Here is a 24,261-nt window from a genome sequence, read left to right as displayed (position 1 = left end):
GTCAGGTGTGCTCACTGCTATTGGGGGCACCACTACTTCTGGGTGTTCTCGGCTGACATTCAAGGGAACATGTGTACTGGCATTGTCCTACACTGGTGCCCCCAGCTCTGGCCCATCGCCACATGGGTCCTTCTAGCCCCTCTCCTTGCTTGTCTGTGACTGGCTTATCTGTTCATTCTCGTAACGTGTCTTCTGAACAGATTTAATTTCGATGAAGTCAATTTATCCATATTTTTGTCTTATAGATAGTGCTTTTAGTGTCATATGTAAAAACCTTTGTTTAACTCGAGGAAACAGAAAATGTTCCCTGTTTTGTTTGAGCAGTTTTATAGTTTTAAATTTTGGTTTGTGATCCATTTGAGTTAACTTTTGCATACTGTACAAAGTATGGATTGGAGCTCATCTTTTTGCATTTGGATAGCCAACTGTCCTAACACCATTTGGGGAAACCACATTCCCCTTTTCACTGTGTGGGTCTGCTTTTAAGCTGCATGGTGTCCACTGGCCCACTGCTGCCTGTAGCTAACACCGCATTCTCCCGATTACTGCAGCTTTAAATAAGACTTGAAATCAGGTAATGTCAGTCCTCCAACTTCCTTTTTTTTTAAAAAAAGGTATTTTGGCTATTCTAGGTTCTTTCCATTTTCTATTAATTTTATAAATAACCTGTTAATTTATAAATTAAGAAAACTATTAAGATTTATATTAGGACTGAATCTATAGAACAATCTGGTAGAAGTGACATCTTAACAACGTTGAGTCTTCTGATTCATAAACACGGTATATCTCTCCATTAAATTAGGCCTTCCAGACTTTCAGCAATGTTTTGTATTTTCAGCATAGAAGTGCTATACATCTTTTGTTAGATTTATCCCTAGGTTTATGCTATTTTAATGCCAATGCAAATGATATTTTAAAACACCCATTTCCAATAGTTTGTTGCTAACATATAGAAACATGATTCTTATATCTTGCAACCTCGCTAAACTCACTTGTTAGTTCGAATAGTAATTTTATACATCTCACAGGATTTTGTACATAGAAGACTGTGTTGTCTGTAACTAAAGACAACTGCACACTTCCTTTCCCATCTGGATGCCTTCTGTGTCTTTCTCAAGACTCTGCCCTGGCTAGGCCCAGAAGTGGAGGTCCTTACTTTGGTCCTGATCTTAGGGAGAAAGCAGCCAGTCTTTTATCTTCTGTAGAATTCTGGCTAGAGGATTTTTTTCCTAATTGTGGTAAAATATAGATGTAAAAATATGGCCACTGAACCATTTTAAGTGTACAAGTCAGTGGCATTAAGAATGTTCACAATGTCATGTAATCAGCACAGCGACTTCCAAATCCCTTCATCACCTCAGACAGAAACCCTGTTCCCATTAAGTAGTAACTCTCATCCCATCCTCTCCCAGCTCCTGGCGATTCTAATCTCCTTTCTGTCTCTATTAATTTGCCTATTTTAGATATTTTATAATCTTGTTAACTCCCCTGTAATACAATCCCTGCCTTGCTTTCTCTGACCTCCATGGAATCTTCCTTAATTCCCTCCTTAATCTCAGACACATAAAAGGAACTGCAAAACTGCCATTCTCTGGAGCACAAGTATCTGTTCAAGCCCCTGCTTTCCATTCTCTTAGGTACTGTAGATTTTTATAGATGCTTTTTATCAGGTTAAAGAGGTTCCCTTCTATTCCTAATTTGTTTAGTTTTTGTCAGAAATGCAAGGGTGGAGCCCTGGCCGGTTTGGCAGCAGTTGGAGCATCAACCTGCAGACCAGAGAGTCCCAGGTTCGGTTTCCGCTAGGGGCACATACTAAAAAAAAAGAAAAGAAAAGAAATTCAAGGGTGGATTTTTTTTTTTTATCCTCATCCGAGGACATTTTTCCATTTTTTTGTTCAGATACAGTGGGAGGGAGAGAGAGAGAAATATCGACATGAAAGGGACACATCGAGTGGTTGCCGCCCGCACGACCAAACTGCACCCGAGGTACATGCCTTTAGCAGGAACCGAACCCAGGTCTCTCTGGACCGCAGGCTGACGCTCTAACCGCTGAGCCAAACTGGCCAGGGCAAGGGTGGATTTTGTCAAATGCTTTTTCTACATTTATTGAGATGATCATATGGTTCCCCTTTTTCTCTCTGTTGAGTGAAAAATTACAATGTTTGATTTCTCAATGTTAAACCAACCTTTGATTCATTGAATAAACCCCATTCAAGACACATACTTTTTACATATTGGTGGATTCAATTTGATAAAATATTGTTAATGATATGGTCTGTGCTTTATTTTCTTATAATGTCCCTTTTGTAGAATTCTGACTAGAGGATTTTTTTCCTAATTGTGGTAAAATATAGACATAAAAATACAGCCACTGAACCATTTTAAGTGTACAATTGGGAAATATTCCCTCCACCTCAATTTTCTAGATGAGTCTGCAAAGAATTGCTATACAAACAATAAAATGTTTGGTAGAATTCACCAGTGATGCCATCCGAGCCTGGGATTTTTAAGCATCAATTAAATTTTTTGGACAGACTAGAATATTAAAACCATGAAAACTAATAAAATTTCTTGAAAAGGTACATGATTTTTCTCATTATCTATTCCCCTTACTCCCCATTTTTCTTCCTGCAGAAAGTTGCAATTTGGTTATCTATTTCTTGTTGTGTGATCTTTGGTAGTTTGTGTCAAGGGAATCTGTCCATTTCCTCTAAATTGTCAAGTTTATTGGCATAAAGTTGTTAATAATATTTCCTTATTATGAACATCTATTCACTCTGTAGTGATATCATTTTCCATTCTTGATGTTGGTAATTTATGCCTTTTCTATTTTTGTCTCTTCTGATCAGTTTGGCTGAAGGTATGTCAATTTTATTGATCTTCTCAAAGAATCAGCATTTTATTTCACTGATTTTCTGCATTTTTCTCTATTTCTCTTTCACTGATTTCTACTCTGATCTTCATTATTTCCTTTCTCCTGCTTACTTTCTATATAATGTACTCCCTTCACCCCCCCACCCCCTTTTTAGAAGTTTCTTAAAGTAGAAGCTGAGGTCATTGACTTCAGATCTTATTTTCTAATATAGACATTTAGGTGCTATAAATTTCCCTCTAAGAACCGCTTTGGCTGCATCCTACATATTCAGAATGTTTTGCTTTCGTTTTCTTTCAGTTCAAATTACTTTCTGATTTTCCTGTTGATTTTTATTTGACCCATGGGTTATTCAGTAGTACATTTTTTAGTTTCCAAATACTTGGAGTTTTCCAGATATCTCTGTTTTACTGGTTGCTAATTTAATTCTGCTGTAGTTACAGAACATGCTTTCTATGCTTTACATTCCTTAATATTTATTGACATTTGTTTTACAGCTCAGAATATGGCCAATTTTGAAAATGTGGATGGGATTTGAGTCCAGATGCTCTGGGTCTAGAATCTATGCACTCACTTATTCCATTGTAGCTGCTTTTTCCCCTTAAACAGACTTTCATCTAGTTCTTTTGTTTTAAGCTTCAAGGTCACCCCTTTCCAAACCATTGTTAGAGGAAGATGGTTCCACCCACTACTGAGCTTTTAGTTTGCTACCTGTTTCGACTCCTGAACTTTTCCACTGTTTGCTTGGGACACACCTTTCTTGGTCTGCCAAGTCAGTTTCCTGCGACTTTTCCATGTGCTTCTCAGCTTCTAAAACATACTTCTTCCTCCTCCACTCTCTTTGTTCTTGTGGGTTTCATTTTTTTATTGTCATAAATACACATAACATAGAATTTACCATTTTAACCATTTTAAGTTGTACAGTTTAATGGCATTAAGTATATTCATATTGCTGAGCAACAATCACCACATCTGTCTCCAGAACTTTTACATCTTCCCAAATGGAAACTCTGTACTCATTAAACAATGACTCTTCATTTCTCATTCCCCCTAACCCATGGTAACTGCCATTTCACTGTCCGTCTCTATGAATATGACTACTCTAGGGGCCTCAAATGAGTGGAATCATATGGCACTTGGTCTTCGGTGACTGGCTTCTTTCACTTAGCATAATGTCCTCGAGATTCATCCATGTTGTAACATTTGTCAGAATTTCCTTCTTTTTGAGCTTGAATAATATTCCATTGTGTGGACAGACTGCATTTTGTTTGTATATTGGTCTGTCTATGGACATCTGGTCTGCTTCCACCTCTTGGCTATTGTGAATAATCTGCTGTGAATATGGGTGAGCAAATATACTTTCAATTCTTTTGTGTATATACCCAGAATTGCTGGATCTTATGGTAATTCTACATTTGATTTTTTGATGAATTGACATTCTGTTTTCCACAGCGGCTGCATCATTTTACATGCCTTTGTGAGTTTTGTTTTTTGCCTTTTAAAACTTCTTTCACTATTCTTTTAGTAGGAGTTCAAGATTGAACCCAAGTAAATGCGAGTGTTCAATCTGTCATCTTTACCTGGAAGCCCATAAGTACTACTGAGGCGTGAATGTGTGAGCAGTAAATGAAATCCCCAGGGCCTGCAGTCTTGTAATGTGCTCCTTTGCAGAGCAAATGGCAGAGCTGCAGTGTGTGTGTTTACCAACAAGCACCCCTGCAATGTCTGTGTGAAAGCCTGCTGAAGGAAGTCCCAGGGAGACAAACTGATATTACCCTGCTGGTGGCGGGCATAGGGGAACGAGGAACACGTGAACCAGGGTTCACTATGTTCTGCTTTGGTTCCTAAGGGTGGTGATCACAGAGTAAACATCACACACATGCTAGTAGACGAATCAAAGGCTTCTGAGGCTGCAGCAGACAGTATGGTCCCAGGTGAGGTGCCCTACATGGCAGCGGGCTCAGCCCTGCCCTCGCTGGTGATCCTGAGAGAGGCTGCAGTTCCCTTGTTCTGAATAGAGGCAGCATCCTCCTGGGCTGCTGAGGCCTGCCTTACTGATCAGCCAGCACCCATGTTCTTGACAAGGGCCAGTGGGAAGGAGTGCAAGGCCTCTCCTCTGGGCTCACTGCTGAGCAGGACCTGCAGCAGACACCAGGAGTGGGTCTCAAGGCTAGGGAATAGCCCTGTGCTATAGCCCAGATCGCATAGCCCAGACACAAGTCTGCCAGTGTGACCATAGAGGCCCAGACCACACGGCATTCCAAGACCACCCTGGCCTCACTCAGCCATAACTGCCTAGGGCGATCCAATTCCCTCTGACACTCCAACCAGGCTCTTACAGCATAGACACTAGGACAAAAGTGCACAAACTTCTGTACCAAGGAAAGTGTCCTGCCAGGCCCTGGATGAGGGCTAGAGGCCAAGCTCCCTGAGGAAGCCCTGGCAGGCAAGAATGGCCCTGGCAGTCTCTGACCTGTGTCTGTACACTGTTCACTCACCTTTTACCTCAGCAAGCCTTCCCTGGGAACTTGAGGGCTGCATGCTGGGCAGTAGACACTTTTCCAAGCTTTCAACTCAAAGTAGTGACACTGCAAGGCCTTTGATAGAGGCTGAGCTGAACCACGAGCCAACGGGAGCCCACTTGCTCCTGGAAAAGCCCGAGAATACTGAGGCAAAGCCAGGCTGTTCACCAGCCTGCATAGGTGCACGTGCGGGAAGCTGCTTGGGAAGATCTTCCTGCTGTATTCAGTGCTTCAAAAACTGCATGCCTGGATGAAAACTGCATGGCTCCCAGGATCTACTCCCAAACAACTGACATGCTGGATGGTGCCTGTGCTCCGTCCCTTTCCCTGAGACCTAGCACTGTCCTGCCCTGCAGCCCACCTGTGTGTACACATGTGCTGGTCCCCCCACACCTGGGCTGGGTGCAGAGTCACTCCTGCAGAGCAGGCCATGGCGTCTGACCTGCAGAGCGTGTGTGTGTGAGCATGAGTGAGCATATGTATGCCCAGATGCTATTTATGGTCCTGTCCCCGTGCTCACTCTGCCTGGCCCAGGACTCCGGTCAGCCGCTTGGCTGGCAGCACCATGGCCCCAAGTCCTCCCTCAAGCAGGCCAGGCCTGGGTCCAGATGAACCCGACACTTGGCCTTTGGGAGCCCAGGGTGGAAACTGGCCCTGTACTTGGCCCGAGACAGCTGTCAGCAGGTGGCTACCTGTGGTGGTCCCAACCTCTGACCCCTTGGGGAAGCTCAGGACCAGCTCAGCCTGCAGCACCCTAATGGCCTGCTGGTCTTGCCAGACCCAGTGCTGGGCCCAATACATGCTATGGTCATCATGCTCCTCCCTGCTCTCAGGAACCCTCCTCTAGGACCCCAGTTCTCCCCAGAACAGACAGCCTGAACCTGACCAGGGTGGTCAACACCCCAGGCCAAAGGATATCTGAAAGTGAATGCAGCAAGTGCACATGGGCCAATTGTGGTCTCCCTGCCCTCATCAGGTAGGGCAACCAGCTATAGTGGCCTCAGGGCAGAGTGGACACCGATTGGCTGAGACATGGATGCCATGCATCCTCGTCCTGGCCCTCATTCTGTTGGCCTACGGCTCTTCTCAGGGCCTCAGTGCCAAGGAGGGGCTCCTTGAGGACTCTGAGCTCCAATGGAAACCCAGGCGTTTGCCTGGAGGGGTTGCAACTGCCTCACATACCTGTTGCCTTTGAGGTGCCGCCTAGCACAGGCCATGAAGCTCTCAGCTCGGCCCTCACCTGGCTGGTGACAGAGCGTGGGGTGCCAAGGGCCGCACGTTGGGGGCCTTACCTTTGGTGTCATTGACAGGGTCCATGTGCCGGTAGATGTAGCCCTCCAAGTAGGAATGAAACTTGGGTGTAGGTGGGAAGAAGGCCAGGCAGATGGCCATGAGCTCCCAGCCCCGGGCCAGGCTCTGCAGGCGGAAGTTCTCTGTGGTCTGCCGGCACAGTTGGATGTACAGCTCGTCCCGCAGGCCCTGCACGCTCCAGCCCTTGGTTGCGATCTCCAGGGCCACATGCAGCGGGTCTGCCTTGGCACGCCGGTCACCCATGTACATCTGGATCAGCTTGAAGATCTCACACGCCTCCTTCTTCACGTGGCGGTCGCTGGTCACGATCATGGGCTTCTTGATTGACTCGCTGCTCCAGGCCAGCATGTTGGCGATGGACACCTTCCGCCGGAATAGGCCCTGCGTGTGCTTGTTGAAGTGTTTGGAGGCCCAGTTCTCGATGTCAGTCTCTGAGGACGGCTTGCGTAGAGTGAACGTGGGGAACACACAGCTGGCACTGGGCATGACGCTGCGAGTCTGTCGGCTGCTTTCAAACTGGGCACAGGAGCCTAGGTCCTCGGACTGGGAAGGAGAGAGAGGCTGTGAGGAGGTGGGGACCCTACCTGACCCAGCCAGGTGAGAGGCAAGGTCACCCCCTCCCCCACGTTGGCCCCAAGGTGCTGGGTGGCGCTGTCAGGTAACTGGCTGGCAGGGGAGGCAGGGCAGCAACACTTGGGTATCCCCAGGGTGAGGCCAGGCCTGCGCCTCCAGCTTTGTGCCTCCTCAGTTCTACCGGCCTCAAAGATGTGCAAGCATCCTTTCCACGCAAGGCTGTGCAGGGAGCCAGAGCGGCCCCCTCCCTGCTCCCAAGACCAAGGGTAGGAGGGCCAGCACAGATCTGGAGGAAGCCTCTTCCTGTCTGTCTTGTTGTCCATTGTCCTCCTGTGCTACAAGCCATGGACAGAAATGTGCTCTTAGCTGCCACAGGGCTCAGGGACCACCCAAGGTCTCTGGGCCCTTGGGCATGTTTTTCCTGGCAGGGCTGGGAGTGGACATGAGGAGCCTGACACTGAGAGGCCTTTTGACCACTGCCAGTTCTGAGCAGATGCAGGGTAGACCCTCTATGTGGCTTCATTAAGCAGGTCAAGAGGTGAGAACCAGAACATCAGCCTACTCCAAGTTCTGGGGCACCAAGTTCCCAGCATGTGACCCAGACAGAAGGTGCACGAAGGTTCCTAGGCCTGGTGCTGCCCCAGAAGGACCATCTGGCCAGGCCTTGGCTTCAGCCACAGCTACAACCCAAGGTCCTGGGGCCTCCGGCCACAGGGCTGGTATGGGAGCCTTGTTGGGAAGGGCTCTGAGCCACCAGAGTGCCCATGCCTGCCTGCACTGCTCCTCACCTGACAGCCCATTCACTGGTGGGAAAGAGGGTCAGACTCGGTGGGCATGTTCACCCATCTCCCCTGCCTCCATGGCCTGGAATCAGGGCATGGCCTCTGGCCCTCAGGTGACCTGCCAGCACCTGGGTGGGCCTTACCAGGAACAGAGGTGAGGGAGCCCTGCCCTGGGGGAGTCCTTGGAGCTATTTGCTGCCAGAACACATGGAAGTCAGCAGCAGTGAATGCCACACCACATGCTGGGACCACCACCTGCCCCACCCCTGCCCACCAGCTGTGTGCCTGTACCTGTGACGGGTGGAGGTAGGGTTCGGGTGAGGCTAGGTTGGTCTGCACAGAGACGCTTTTCTCGAGCAGGATCTGGGGGAAGGCGAGCCTCTCCAAGGCGCCCCTCTGCCAGTGCTTGCTGCTCTCCTGCTGGGCCAAGGCCTCATCCTCACTGAAGGCGCGCACCACAGGCCCTGGCATGGGGAGTGGCACAGCCCCGTCGCTCTCGTAGCCTGAGCCATCCTGCTGGGAGTCCCAGCTGCCTCTCTGCTTCATGTGGAAGTGGGCCTGCTGCGCCTCCCAGGCCAGCCTTGCCTGTGCCAGGAAGGGCTCAGCCCCGCCCCGTGCCCCATCTGCCTCGCCTGTCTTAGCCTCCATGTGCTTTGGGGCCAGGCTGGGGCCACACTTGGGCCGCTCCTCAGCCAGGGACTGCGGGAGCAGATCTCGGTCCCCAGGGCTGTCGGTAGATGTGCCACTGGGAGCATGACACAGAGAGGGGTTCCTGCTCTTTCTCTTGCGGGTGCCCGGGGAGTAGCCTGTCGAGGACATGGTGTCCTGCTGGCTGGACCAGGACATGGCATCGTCCTGAGCCTGAGGAAGTGGAGAGGGCGGAGGGGCATGTCTCAGCTCAGGCCCCTCCATGCTGCTATAGTCCCCGGATGTGGTCCCCAGGCGCTGGTCCCGCAGCAGGCAGGGGCTGGGTTGTAGGGAGAGTGAGCCCCCACCAGGGTTGGGTGTGTACTTGTGCCGAGGGCCTGCCCGCAGCCTGGGGCTCGAGCCCGCCTGCTCTACATACACCAGCTGCCGCACATATTCCTTGCCGGCGGGGCTGTACTCAAGGCTCAGGAAGCGCTCTGGGCACTTCTGCCGGGTGAGCACCAGCTGCTGGAAGGGCGAGGCGGAAGCCTGCTTGGGCGACTGCGGGAAGGGCACTGGCTTACGGCCTGGAGACCGCTGGGGTGAGCCGCCCTGGCAAGCCCCGCTGGCCTCATACTGCACATCCATGGGGGGTTCATCGTAGATAGGGGCTTGGTACTCAATGGGGGGCTCCTCATAGAGGGGAGGCTCATAGGCATAGCGTGGGGAGGAGGGCTGTGAGTCACAGGCAGGCTTGCGGGGCTGGGCCAGCAGTGGGGAACAGCTCCCCAGCTCAGACCTCTTCAGGAAGGGTGATGGCCTCCGCTCAGGAAAGAAGACCGAGCCGTCTGTGTCCAGGGCAAATGTCTGCATGCTGGGTGAGTGCTGCCCACCCGAGGGTCTGCGGGAGCGGCCCCCAGGCTGGTTGTCCAGGGGGTACCCGTTGCCCTGGGGGGAGAGGAAGCTGGGCTCCCGGTCTGCAACTTTGATGAGCATCCGCTCCTTGGTGCCTGAGTTCCACCGGAGGGAGGAGGTCCTGGTGGAAAGGGACAGGCACAGGTTACCTGGAGAAGGTCCTAGGGGGGCACAGGCTACCTGGCAGAGGTGGAAGTCTGGCCCTGCTGCCAGCCTGGACCCATCACCCACCCACCCTGGCCTTAAGCATGTCTGGAGTCAGGGCCCAGAAAGCCTGGTCATTTCTCCTTCTCTTCACCTGCCCTTCACACCATGGGGGCAGTGGGTTGTGGGACCTGGTACTTATAAGAGGGCTCCCTGTAAAGGACCAGTGCACCCTTCATTGCTGTAGCCCCGGAAGAGCTGCCTTCCTGTCCCAGGAGCTGCCCTCCCACACCTGACTTTCGGGGAGGCTCTCCCACCAGGGAGCTTCCCCCAGGCCCCGAACTGGACACTCTCTGCAAGGGCCATGGCTGTCTCTGCTCTGATCCCAGCCCAGCACCACTTCTGTGATGGACAGCAGGGGCAGCCCTCCCAGAGGCTTCTCTGACTGTGGCTTGGTGAGTGTATTTCCCTGTAGGCCTACCTCACAAGCTCAGCACGGCCCCATACCCTGTGCCCCCATGCATGGGCATTCTGGGCCTTGTTTTCAACCACTGAGGCTCCTATGAGCTACAGAAAGGCTGTGTCTTCTTGTGACTCTGCCCTCACAGTTAGGACTCTGTACCTGGACAGAGATGATAAACTGCTCCCTGGTGCCTATTAAACCCCAAATCAGACCAAGGGCACCCATAACCCTGAGGGCCATGCTGGACTCTGAGCCTCACTTGCTGGGTGACAACGCAGGCAACACTGCCCCTGGGTCGAGGCTGGAAGGTACTCAGACTCAACGTCCACACTGCACTCTGCCTGAGGGCAGCATGGCGGCCACTCCAAGTACTGGACCTAGAGTCCAGAAGAGATGGTGGGGCTCACCTCTAGCCACCTGCTCTCTCCCTCAAGTGATTTTGGGCTGCTTTCAAGAAAGTTGCGTTTCCCTGACGACATGCTGTGGAACATTTCTCGTGCTTAGTTGCCATCTCTACATCTTCTCTGGTGTCTGTTTAAGTCTGGCCCATTTTAAAATCTAAAATCTGGTTTTCTTATTGAGTTTTAAGGTATTTTGGAAAAGTCCTTTATCAGATGTGTCTTTTGGAAATATTTTCTATCTTAACTTGTCTTCTCATACATTGTCTTTCACAGAGCAGAAGCATTTTTTGAAAAATCTTCACCTGAGGATATTTTTCCACTTATCTTCAGATGGCGGGGGGTGGAGAGAGACATCGATGTGAGAGAGACACATCGACTGGCTGCCTCCTGAACCGCAACCGAGATACATGCCCTTGCTGGAATCGAACCCACGACTCCTTGGGATGCGGGCTGACGCTCTAATTGCTGGGCCAAATCAGCCAAGACAGAAGCTCTTAATTTTTAGCAAAGCTCAGCTTATTATTTCTTTCACGGATTGTGCCTTTAGTGTTATATCTAAAAAATCACCACCATAGCCCTGGCCGGTTTGGCTCAGCGGTTAGAGTGTCGGCCTGCGGTCCGGAGAGACCCGGGTTCGGTTCCCGCTAAGGGCACGTACCTCGGTTGCAGTTTGTCCCCGGCCCTGGTTGGTCGTGCGGGTGGCAACCACTCGATGTGTCCCTTTCACGTCGATGTTTCTCTCTCTCTCTTCCTCTCTCTCCCTCCTGCTCTGTCTGAACAAAAAATGGAAAAATGTCCTCGGGTGAGGATAAAAAATAAAAAAAAATCACCACCATACCCAAGCTCATCTAGGTTTTCTCCTGTGTTATCTTTCAGGAGTTAAATTTAGTGTTTTACATTTAAGTTTGTGATCCATTTTGAGCTAATTTTTGTGAAGAGTGTAAGGTCTGTGTCTAAATGCATTTTGCACGTGGATGTTCAGCTGTCCCAGCACCATCTATGGAAAAGACTGTCTTGCTCCATTGTATTGCCCCTACACCTTTGTCAGAGACCAGCTGACTATATTTATGGGGCAGATTTCTCGACTCTCTATTCTGTTCTGTTGATCCATTTGTTTATTCTTTTGCCGTTACCATGCTGTCTCCATTATAGAAGCTTTTTTTTAATCCTCACCCAAGGACTTTTTTTTTTGCATTTATCTTTATATAGAGGGAAGGAGGGAAGTAGAGAGAGAGAAAAATATCGACATGAGAGAGACACATCGACTGGTTGCCACCCACATGACCCCAACTTGGGCTGTGGACAGACTGCAACCGAGGCACGGGCCCTTAGCGGAAACCAAACCCGGGACTCTCTGGTCCGCAGGCCAACGCTCTAACTGCTGAGCCAAACTGGCCAGGGCCATTACAGAAGCTTAATAGTAATCCTTGAAAGCAGAAAATAATGGTCTTCCCACGATGTTCTTGAATGTTGTGTTGGCTATTCTGGGTCTTTTGCCTCTCCATATAAATTTTATTTTTTATTTATTTATTTTTTATCCTCACCCGAGGATATTTTTCCTTTTTTTTTTTTTTTTTGTACAGATAGAATGGGAGGGAGAGTGAGTGAGAAACATCGACGTGAAGGGACACATCGAGTGGCTGCCACCCGCACGACCAACCGGGGCCGGGGACAAACTGCAACCGAGGTACGTGCCCTTAGCAGGAACCGAACCTGGGTCTCTCTGGACTGCAGGCCGACGCTCTAACCGCTGAGCCAAACTGGCCAGGGCTCTCCATATAAATTTTAGAATCAGTTTGTTGCTATCCACAAAATAACTAGCTGGAGTTTTTACTGAAATTGTAAAGACTCTATGGATCAAGCTGGGAAGAACTGACATCTTGACAATATTGAGTCTGCCTACTCATGAACATGGAACACCTCTCCATTTATTCAGTTTTTCTTTTATATCTTTCATCAGAATTTTGTGGTTTTCCTTATAGATTTTACATATTTTATTCAATTTGTACCTAAGTATTTCAGTTTGGGGTTGCTAATGTAAATGGTATTGATTTTAGTTTAAAATTCTACTTGTTTATTGTTAGTATACAGGGAAGCAATCGACTTTTATACATGGACCTGGTACCCTGTAACCTTGCTATAATCACTTATTAGTTCTAGAAGTTGTTTTTTGTTTTTTTTAATGTGTGTAGTAGCTTCTTTAGGATTTTCTACATAGATGAACATGTCATCTGTGAACAGAGTTTTATTTTTTCCTTTGCAATCTGTACACCTTTTATTTCCTTTCCTTGCCTTATTGCACTAGCTTGGGCTTCCAGTATGGTGTTGAAAAGCAGGAGTGAGAGAGGACATCCTTGCCTGGCTCCTGATCTTAATGGAAAAGCTTTGAGCTTCTCACCATTAAGTATGTTGTTAGATAGAGGTTTTTTGTAAATATTCTTTATCAAGTTGAGGAAATTCCTCTCTGTTCCTAGTTTACTGAAAGGTGTTGTGTGTTTTTCCCCCATCACAAATGGGTTTTGGATTTTATTGAGTGATTTTTCTGCATCTGTTGATATGACCACGACTTCTTCCTCTTTGGCCTGTTGATGTGATGGGTTATACTGATTTTTGCATACCTAGGATAAATCCCACTTGGTTGTGCTGTATAATTCTTTTAAAACATTATTGGATTTGATTCGCTTATATTTTGTGGAGGATTTTCATATCTGTGTTCATGAGGCAGATTGGTCTGTCGTTTTCTTTTCCTGTAATGTCTTTGTCTGGTTTTGGAATTAGGATTATGCTGACCTCACACAATGAGTTAGGAAGCATTCCTTCTGCTTCTGTCTTCCAAAAAAATCTGCCAGAACCCATCTGGGCTTAGTGCTTTCTGTTTTGGAAGATTATTAATAATTGATTCAATTTATTTAAGAGATATAGACCTATTCAGATTGTCTATTTCTTCTTGTGCAAGTTTTAGAAGATTGTATCTTTCAAGGAATTGGTTCACTTCATTTTGGTTATCAAATGTGTGTCCACAGACTTATTCATATAATTCTTTCATTATCTTCTTTTTTGGTATGTGCCCCTAGTGGGAACCGAACCCGGGACTCTCTGGTCTGTAGGCCAATGCTCCAACCGCTGATCTTATGAGCCAAACCGGCCAGGGCTTTCATTATCTTTTTAATGCCCATGGGCTCTACAGTGATATCTCCTCTTTCATGTCTGATACTAGTGTCTTTTTTCTTAGCCTGGCTAGATGCTTATTGATTTTATTAATTATTTCAAAGAACCAGCTTTTTTTGTTGTTGATAATCCTTACCCAAGGATATTTTTCCATTGATTTTTTTCGATAGAGTGGAAGGGAGGGAGAGAAACATCGATATGAGAGAGACACATCGATCGGCTGCCTCCTGCACAACCCCAAGTGGGGTCAGGGATCAAACCTGCAACCCAGGCATGTACCCTTGACCAGAATCAAATCGGTGACCCTTTGGTTTAAGGGCTGAGGCTCTAACTGCTGAACCAAACCAGCCAGGGCCAAAGGACCAGCTTTTTGTTTTGCTAATTGTTAACATTAATTTCCCAATTTCAATCTTATCAATGTCTGCTCTAATTTTTATTTTATTTATTTTTCCAATAGGTTTACTTTTCATTCACATGGTGTGTAGTTGGCCCAACAGGGGCCATCAGACACTTCAGCAACCAGAAGCTTTTTCAATTCTATCTGACTTTTTCCCTAGAAAAGCTCTCTATGAAATATGAAGTAAGTCAGAACAGTCTGGAAGTCCTGCATGGGTCCAGTTTCAGTGTGATGGCACTTCCCCATTCCTCCTCTAGTTCACAGACCACTTCATGTAGCCACTTGGGAAGAATTTTTCTTTCTTAAAAAAATTTTTTTTTTCTTTATTGCTTTTTTCAGAAAGAGAGGAAAGGAGAGAGAGAGACAGACAGAAACATCGATGAGCGAGAACATCAATTGGCTGCCTCCCACATGGCCCCCACTGGGGTTCGGGCCCACAACCTGGGCATGTGCCCTGACCAGGAATTGAACTGGCAACCTCTTGGTACATGGGTCGATGCTCAACCCCTGAACCACACTGGCTGGCTGGGTGGGCCATTCTCTTTTCTTCTTCCGTTGATGCCTTTTTTTCTTTGATCTGCTCCTGCAAAACTTTGTAATTCACATAACTCTTTTTGGGAGGCTGTGCACCCAGCATAACGGCGCATTCCCATTCCAGGACTCTCCTTTTTCATACCTCATGATCCCAAACCAGTGTACCTCCAGCCAAGCCTTTTCTAAGTTAAATTCTTATATATTCACATCTTTCTCAAGGATACTAGTTTTGGTCTTTGTGTTCTCGTCTTGGTCTGGCATCTGTTTTATTTCTGCTGTGGGATTCAGCCACTTCTGCTGGCTCCTTCTTGGTCAAGGGGGAGGGAGATGCTGCAGTATGAAGGACCTGTGGTCCCGCAGGGACACCAGTGGGGTTCACATCAGGGGCACACTGCGCCTCTTCTCTGAGCTCTGAGAAGAAGCTCAAAGCACTCTTCCTCTGGCCTCTTACAAGAGAACTAGGTGGGGGAGCGGGCTCTGCCCTCAATACTACTGGAGTCACCACATCTCTCTTCTTGTTTTCCCTTTTCTTTCTGATCCTTTTCTCTTCTGCTTCATCTTCTGTCTCTCCAAAGTCGTAGAGGTTCTGGAGCACAGTGTCCAGAAGCTGATAGGAGGAGGGGGCAAGGAGGACCCCAGCCCCTGCTCCCATGCCATTGTGGGGCCGGGCTCCACAGGACCACCCAGAGCCTGAGGGATGCGGGCGCCCAGCGCCCTTGCTTCCCTGTGCTCTAAATTTTATTACTAATTTTCTTCTTCTTACTTTGGATTTTATTTGCTCTTCTTTTTCTAGTTTCCTAAAGTGAAATTTTAGATGATTTTAGATCTTTTCACTGACAAAAATTTTCCTGACTTTGCTGCATCCCACAAATTTTGATAAGTTGTGCTTTCATTTTTATTTAGTTCAAAATATTTTAAAATTTCTCTTGAAATTTCTTCTTAAACCATGAGTTATTTAGAAGTGTGTTGTTTGATCTCCAAATAGTTGTCGATTTTCTAGTTTTCTTTCTCTCTTTTTTTTTTATCCTCACCCGAGGACATTTTTCCATTTTTTGTTCAGACAGAGTGAGAGGGAGAGAGAGAGAAAGAGAGAGAAACATCGATGTGAAACGGACACATCGAGTGGCTGCCACCGCATGACCAACCAGGGTCAGGGACAAACTGCAACCGAGGTACGTGTCCTTAGCGGGAACCGAACCCAGGTCTCTCCGGACCGCAGGCTGACGCTCTAACCGCTGAGCAAAACTGGTCAGGGTTCTTTCTTTTTTTTTAAACATATATGTTTATATTGATTTTTTAGAGAGAGAGGAAGGGAGAGGGAAACAAGGATAATAGAGAAACATTGATTGGCTGCCTCCTGCAGATCGAGCCTGCAACCCGGGCAGGTGCACAGAACCAGAAATCAAACCAAGACCTCTCCATGCATAGGATGACGCCCAACCAACTGAGCCACACAGGCCAGGGCTCCAGTTATCTTTTGGTTATTGAATTCCAGTTAAAGTCCATTGTAATACAAGAACAATTAGAGTACGATTTCTAGTCTTTTAATTTTGTTATGGTTTGTTATATGGCCCAAAAGGTGATCTATCTTGGTAAAATCATTTTAGTTTTAAAAATTTTATACCTTGTACATATGAATCATATTTATTAAAGTCAGTGTCTGATAACTCCAAAATGTAAATTCCTCTGGATCTGTTTTTGTTTTTAATCAGTTCTGTTAATTTTAGACTGAAATTATAATGACTGAAAAATGGTATGAAAAACTGTGATCATTTGAGCCCCTGGGTTCTCAGCCGTGTCCTGAGGGAGAGGTAGTATCATGTGTGTGTTGGCCTGCACAGATCTCCACACCTCGGCCCTCAAGTCCTTGTTCCTCAGTAGAGCTGATGGCTTCAGGGTGATTTTGTCTATTTTGTTCTTGGTGTGCAAGTTGGTTTTAGGTAAGTTAATTCACCATCGCTGAAAATGGAAATCCCAACATCTTAAGACATCAGTTGTGCAGTTTGGCCCCTCTACCTCTGTCCTCTGACTGCCACTGGGCCTTTCTGGACAAGGCCACAAGTCCTAATTACTGGGGCTGAGAGAGGTGGGGACTGGAGAACTAGGGTTGGCGACATGAACCCAGGGTGAGTAAGAGGGCCCGCTCCAGAATGCCTGCACACAGCCCACTCAGCATAGCCAGGATCAAACCCTACTGGTCAATGACAATGCCCAGCAGCTAGGCAGGCCTCACTACCACAAGGAGAAGTCAGACAGCAGCAGGTCTCAGGATACAGGCGTCCATTTCTAGGAATTCTGCTCCTGAGTGCTGGAGGCTGCACCTAGCCTGCTGCTTACGCCAACCAGGCAGAGGAGAAGGTGGCAGTGCCAGGAGCCAGCAAACCCCAAGGGTTGGCTTTGGAGTTAAGAGATCTGGGACTGAACTCCAGCCCATTGCTCCATGGCAATGGGATTTGGGGAAATCACTTATCATCTCTTAGTATCCTCATTGACTCTTAAGAGGATTAAATAATGTAACGTGCATACAATAAAGTCCTTAGTTCAGTACCAACATAGGAAGCACCTAGTGAGTACTTTTCACACCTTTTTTCCACTCAGCAGATTCAGTCCCTGTGTGAGGCCCTCTGTGAGGGTGTGACGTAAAAAGTGATCCCTGCGCGGCAAAGGATGCTGAGAACTGTGGGCTGAGGAGGTGCCTTGCTGGCCTGTCAGTCATGAGCCATCGAGTTGTGCTGCGGGATGAGGATGGTGGGCCAGAGTGTCAGGCAGAGAGTCCAGAGCATGTGAGAGGCTGCTGGTAAGATGACAACAGCCATTCTAGCACCTGAGAGTAGTTCCATCTGGCCCAGGAAGAGATGGGAGAGAACGAGGCAGGAGGAAGACTTGCAGCCCTCCCCTTTGCCACGCACACAGAGCCCCTGGTTGGGGTCGAGGGCCAGTGCTATAGCCCTTCTGTGTCCAAGCACCTCCAAGAAGTCTCTCATTTGATCCTCCAGACAGGCCCAAGGTCCCTGCAGGTTTCATGTCACAGATGGGGATGTGATTCTCAGAGGCCCGGAGATGGTCCTTAGTTACAGAAAGCAGATGCACCACAGCCAAGTGCTGCTCCCTCCCAATAGCCCAGCAAGTCTCTGGTCTGAGGAGGCATCTCCCTCATCTGTCTCTCCAGGCATCATGCGCTCACCCACGGTGCAGGCAGCTTTACCTGTCATGCCCAGGCCAAGCCTCATGGCCTTTCCACAGCCACACACTCTACATGCCTACAGGACCCCATAATGTGTTTGTATCTTGGGGCTCCACCCTGAACCCTCACATCCAGTTTCCAGGCCTGCTGTCTGCTTCTCATCTAGGATTTCTTCAGCTTTCCCTCCAGGACAACTGAGCGACCCGTTTACCCAGTGCAGTCTCCCTGGTCTGCCCTTAGACCTCAGTGTCTTTACGGCTCCCCAAACCCAGGAGGCCTAAGCTTCTCCTTGTTCCCTAATTCCCTGTCAACTCTGCTAGGGTGGGGGCACCCAGGCAGAGAGACACCACCCGTCCCTAAAAAAAGCAAAGACTGCTTGGTTATCCAAAGGAAGCAGAACTTTCCACTGCTTCCAGAAATGCTAGAAGTCAAGCAGGCAAGGGTGGAAGCAGGTGTTGAAAGGGCAGGTGCAGGGACAAAGGGCTCCATTTAGCACAGGGCATTCCTCCCAGGACCTGTTTCAAAAGCAGAACAGAGAGCTCCTCACCAAATCAAAGCCCTGAAGGGCCATTCTGCTGCCGCCTCCTCAGGAAAGTGGCTGCTCTGTGTGACACCTGGACCCAACACCATGGGCCCTAGAGGAAACCCCTGCACTAGTGTGTAAATGCAACCCACAGAGGCACACTCACGTATAACACAAGAACCACACATGTGAAGTGATGTTTGAAAACAACTTGAACTATCCAACCTTTCCACTGCTCTGCAAACTTTCAGGCCCGCTGATACCCCTCCATGTAGAGTTGGGCGGGTTGTCCATCCCTGCCCCTGCCTTGCTCAGTGCAAAACCTTGGTGGGTGGCACAGGCTGCACCTAGACAGGCTCCTTCCTGCTTCCCTTCCTCCTTGCAGACCCTGTCCACAGCTCCTGGGGGGAGAGTGGTGGCATCCCTTCCCCACTCTGTCCATAAATGTTAGCTTTCCCTCTTTTTCTGGCTCTGAGTGACTGCATCCACTCATAAAATAACGACCTGGTCTCATGTCAAGCCCTGCTAGGACCTAGGATGGCAGGGCCAAGGCAGCACTGGCAAAGACCAGGTGGGCAAGTCTGGGAACCTGACCTGTGAGGCAAAATGTTTTCTAGTCGCTTGATGCGACTGACACCATCTTAAGAAGCAAGATGCTCTTAGTGATGGCGCATTCACCCCAGGAGGGGTGGGCCCATAGCGCCTGAAAGGAATATTCTAAAAGAGATAAGTGAGCCCATTAAGTTCCTTGCTGCCTTAAGACATGTGCCACTCGGTTTAGCCATGTGTGCTCCTAGAGGCCACACATACGAAGCCCACATCCCCTTTGGAGTGCAAAGATCCAACACTCAGCTTCTGTCCATAAGTTTCCTTAATAAACTTTTGTTTAATTCTGGAGTTGTCAGCATCTGTCTTCAGTCTCTAGGCCCCACATTCCCACGGGTATAGGTTCCCGTGCACCTCGGGAAGCTTTACAACACTGCCGCAGCAGAGGCCCACCCAGTCAGCTGCCCACACCTCGCTGTACTGAAGAGGACAGGCACAGGGAGGCTGGAAAACACCCCCGGTCACACAGCCATATAGCTGGACCATGGTTGGCTCAGATCCCCTCCTGGTGTGTTGAGGTACAGTTACCACTTCCTAGCTCAATCTTTAAAACTGTTGGAGCAAACTGCCAAAAGCCCTCATGTCCTCAAATTCCTTCCCAACACTGGGGTTACTGCTGGTCTGTGCTGGGGGCACACACCCACCTGGACCCCCACAGCCGGGGGAGAAGACTCCTGCTGCAGCCTGGACACAGGAGCTGGCCAAGGGATGGCCCCACTCAGCCTAACAGCTGCTGCTGTTAGGGGTCCCAAGCATCATCTCCAGAACCTTCCAACACCCTGCAAGGTCAAACCCAGGGCCAAAGAGAGGCCCAAGCCCTCTTCCCTATGACTAAAACCAATGTTCCCCCTTCACCTGGGAAGTGTTTGGTACATGGCCAGGATCTCCCAGGAAGACTGCATGCTGAGGACCCCCCACCAGCCAGGGCTTTATTACTCATCCAGGGGCCGAGGGCAGCACAATGACTCCATGATCCCCCAAGGTGGGCAGTGATAAGGTTCTTCTAGGACCAAGAGCTGCCACATGAGCCTGGGTGCCATTCCAGGAGGCCTCTGCCCAGGTACCAGAGGCCCCACCAGCCACTCTTCATGTCCCACCGGCTAGTGCAGGGCCTGCACGCCATGCACATCAAGCTAGTTGCTTCCTGCTGAGCCAGACTCTTTAGCCCACCCAAGAGCTGACAATGAAACCACCCTTGGTCAGAAGACAGGGCCAAGCCTGCGACAGTGGATTCTACCTGTAGTGAAGAAGTTGGCCGTCTGCATTGTAATCCCGGTAAACCTCATAGTCCTTCTCAAGGAACAGTCCTGGTGGTGAAGAACTGAAATACAGAAAAATGAAAATATGGCAGGAACGTTGAGTGTCCATTTAGAACAGCACACTTTCCCTTTTAAGAATGTGGGTGTTGTCCAGTTGGTGTGGCTCAGTGGATTAAGCATCGCCCCATGGACTGAGGGGTCCCAGTTCAATTCCCAGTCAGGGCACATGTTCCTGGTGTGGGCTCGATGAACAGTAGGGGGCGTGCAGGAGGCAGCTGACTGATGTTTCTCTCTAACATCAATGGTTCTCTCCCACTTTATCTGAAGATAAATGGGAAAATATCCTGCAGTGAGGATTAAAACAATTAAAAAAAAAAAAAAGAATATAGGTGTTGCCCTTTATGTTTCTCAGGAATGACCCCAGTGTCCTGGCTCCTGCCCACAAAGCTGTCCCCTTCATCAGGGCAAACACATATTTCACCTGCCCTAAGCCTGAAGTGCCTCGAACACGGCATGGATGGATGGACTGAGGCCTACCTGCCCGCCAGCAGAGACAGCCCCACTGAGGCACTACCCAGAGGCTGGGGCAGGCCAGGACATTGAATGTCATCCTGGATTTAAGGAGCCTGCATGACTGGAACTGGAGCTGCTATCAAAGGGCAAAGTGAGAGGGTTCATGAGACACGCAGCTTCAACCAGACATGACCAGATGACCTGAGAAGGAAGCAGGGTTATAAATACCCTGATGGGGATGGTAAGGTACTTAAGGGAGGGAGGGGGTCTGGAATACAACAGGCACCCAATACCTGGAAAATGAATAAGTGGGCATAGATCAAATTAATATGTATTTACGATTTTTAAAACTCTCAGTAAGCCTGGCTGGTGTGGCTCAGTGGATGAGCGTTGACCCATGCACCAAGAGGTCGCAGGTTTGATTCCCGGTCAGGGCACATGCCCAGGTTCTGGGCCTGATCCCCAGTGGTGGGCAAGCAGGAGGTAGCAAATCGATGTTCTCTCTCATCAATGTTTCTATCTCTCCCTCCCTCTTCCTTCCTGTCTCTAAAATCAATAAAGAAAAAAAATTAAGGAAAAAAAACCTCTCAGTAATCCAGAAGTAGAAGAAAATGTACTTAATTTGACCAAGAATATGCATATTCACAATATTCAGCAGCAGAATGATGAAAGCGCACCCATCAATGTCAGGAAAGAACATCTGTGCTCAGTTCCAATGTGTAATAATTTTGGAAATGCTAGTCAATGCAATAAGGTTTTTTAAAAAGAAATTTAAATATTTGAAAGAAAGAGATAAAATTATCATTAGTTGCCAACTTAGAAAAACAAAGAATCAACTGAAAAACTATTGCAAGTATTAAGAGAGACCGCAATGTAGTGTTTGCTTACGCAATACACTTGACCTGCGAACAGCATGGTTTGAGCTCTGAGTCCACAACAAGCTAAGACAGTCTTCACTGCAGAGGAGAAAGGGAGACTTCAACATAAGTGCAGTGCACTCCCAGGGTCTCAGTGGCCCTGGCGTACGAACAGACGAATGGCTGTGTGGATTGGGGGATCAAGTCCACATGTGGTGAAGGGATACGTGTCACACCATGGGGCCAAGGTGGGAGTTTAGTAGATGAAGCCTGACTCCCTCCTGGCCCCACACCAAGGTGGCTCCAGACAGATTCAGGCCTCAACATTAAAGATAAAACTATGAAGTTAATACAAGACATGTAAGAGAATATCTCTGGACCTAGGCCAAGGAAGAACTTAAAAAAATTTTTTTTCTTTATTGATTTTTTTAGAGAGAGAGAAAAGGAGAGGGAGAGAGAGATAGAAACATCAATGAGAGAGAACATCGACTGGCTGCCTCTTGCATGCCCCCCACTGGAGATTGGGCCCACAACCTAGACATGTGTCCTGACCGGGAATCGAACTGGCAAACTCTGGTTCGACACTCAACCACTGAGCCACACCGGCTGGGCAAGAAAGAACTTTTTAAACAAAACAATGAAAACATAAACCACAAGGCAAAACACCTGTATACTTGGTTGCATCAAAATCAAGGACAACAGGAACCAGAGAGCAGGCAGGTGACAGAACAGAAGAGACTTACAACGTCCGAAACCAACAAGGAATGGATATCTGGAGTACTCAGGGAACTCCTGCAAACACAGAAAGCCAGCCAGCAACTCCAGAATAAATATGAGTAAAAATATATCAACAGGCAATTTACATCAGAGAAAACTCAAAGGTTAAACGATCATGAGGCAAAAATGACAATCTTGGAAAATAAGAAATAAAAATTGAAGTGCCAGTGAGCCCCCCCAACTGACAGATCAGCTGGTGAAGCCAGGTGCTGGGGCTACTACCCTGCTGTCCACTTCTGGTGGCTGTACCAATCCCAGCCCCGAAGGATCCCTGGGCAGAGGTGCACAGAATGCAGGGATGGAGTGAAGAACAGCACGCCAGGAAGAAGGTGGGCCCACAAGGACACGCTCTAACAGCAAGATGCAGGGTAGCCACATCAAGGGCATGGCGTGGGCACAGATACCAGAGGAAGGGTAACAAGGAGAAGCATGTCCTGACAGGATACAAAGATGACAAACTAAACCCTTTCCCTGCATCGGTCAGTGATCTCAGTGAATATAGTTGCAACCTTCCTGCCAAACAAGACAGGTGTTCAGATGCATAAAAAGAAACCAAACAGCTATACATTACTTATAAAAACACCTAAAATATAAGCATAAAGGATTACAGTTTGGGGAAGATGTTAAGAGGCAAATAGTAACCAAAGAGAAACAGTGTCACGGAGTTAATACCAAATGAAGGTTCAAGACAAAAACCATGCCAAGGGGTAAAAATGATGACTGCAAAATGACAAAAGGAAACTTTCACCATGAAGATGGAACAATTCCACATTTATGTGCAACCAATCCATGGCTTCCACACAGAGGAAGCAGCCATGGACAGATTTAAAGGAGAAACAGCAAATTCTACCATTCCAGTGGGAGACTTGACCTCTCAGAATCTATATATCTGGTAGACAAAAAAAAAAGTTGATTGATACACTTAACGGATTTGCTATAATGGACACAGAGAGGACCCTAGACCTAACAAACAGAGAATATAAATTATTTAACAAAATTTTTTTATCTTTACTGTTGAATATATTACAGATGTTCCTCATTTTCCCCCCACTGACCCCCTCCTCCCCACTCCCACCCCCTCCTGCCTTTTCCCACACTGTTGTCTGTGTCCATTGGTTATGCATATAAATTCTTTGGTTTATTTCTTCCCAACCCCCCTCTCTTTGAGGTTTGTCAGTCTAGCAACCAATTTGTTCTTCTTAATCCCTTCACCTTTTTCACCCATTCCCCCAACCCGCCCCCCATCTGGCAACCAATAGGGAACTGTATCTATGAGAACGTTTCTGTTCTGCCTGTTCATTTTGTTTGTAGACTGCATTGTCAATAGATATGTATTCATTGCCATTTTGTTTGTTCATATATTTTATCTTTTTCTTCAAAATGACCCTTCAACATTTCATATAATGATTTGGTGGTGATGAACTCCTTTAGCTTTTCCTTGTCTGGGAAACTCTTTATCTGCCCATCTATTCTAAATGACAGCTTTGCAGGATAGAGTAATCTTGGTTGTAGGTTCTTGCTTTTCATTACTCTGAATATTTCTTGTCACTCCCTTCTGGCCTGCAAGGTTTCTTTTGAGAAGTCAGATACAGTCTTATGGGAACTCCTTTGTAGGTCACTAACTGCTTTTCTTTTGCTGCTTTTAAGATTCTCTCTTTGTCTTGAACCTTTTGCATTTTGATGATGATGTGTCTTGGTGTGGGCCTCTTGGGGTTCATCTTGTTTGGGACATTCTACTTCCTGGACTAGTATGTCTATTTCCTTCACCAAGTTAGGGAAGTTTTCTGCATTATTGTTTCAAATAGGTTTTCGATTACTTGTTCTCTCTCTTCT

The 24,261-nt window shown here is 47.8% G+C and overlaps 1 protein-coding gene and 1 pseudogene across 1 annotated transcript in view; both read right to left on the bottom strand.

The window, feature by feature from the left end:
* The window catches only part of ARHGAP39 (Rho GTPase activating protein 39), a 54,545-nt gene that overhangs the window by 9,147 nt on the left and 21,137 nt on the right, over positions 1-24,261 (bottom strand). Inside the window, exons 4-6 of the mRNA XM_036281243.1 lie at positions 20,260-20,343; positions 8,352-9,723; positions 6,687-7,248 (exon numbers count right to left, since the gene is read on the bottom strand). Of these exons, the coding sequence (XP_036137136.1) occupies positions 6,687-7,248; positions 8,352-9,723; positions 20,260-20,343 (2,018 nt within the window). The remainder of the gene's footprint in view (positions 1-6,686; positions 7,249-8,351; positions 9,724-20,259; positions 20,344-24,261) is intronic.
* Positions 14,714-18,464, bottom strand: LOC118643285 (annotated as a pseudogene).

This window comes from Molossus molossus, unplaced genomic scaffold, assembly GCF_014108415.1.
Source record: "Molossus molossus isolate mMolMol1 unplaced genomic scaffold, mMolMol1.p scaffold_m16_p_33, whole genome shotgun sequence".
In the NCBI taxonomy this organism is placed as follows: Eukaryota; Metazoa; Chordata; class Mammalia; order Chiroptera; family Molossidae; genus Molossus; species Molossus molossus.
The sequence above is the reverse complement of the archived record's forward strand: the minus strand, read 5'-3'. Positions and strand labels throughout refer to the sequence as shown.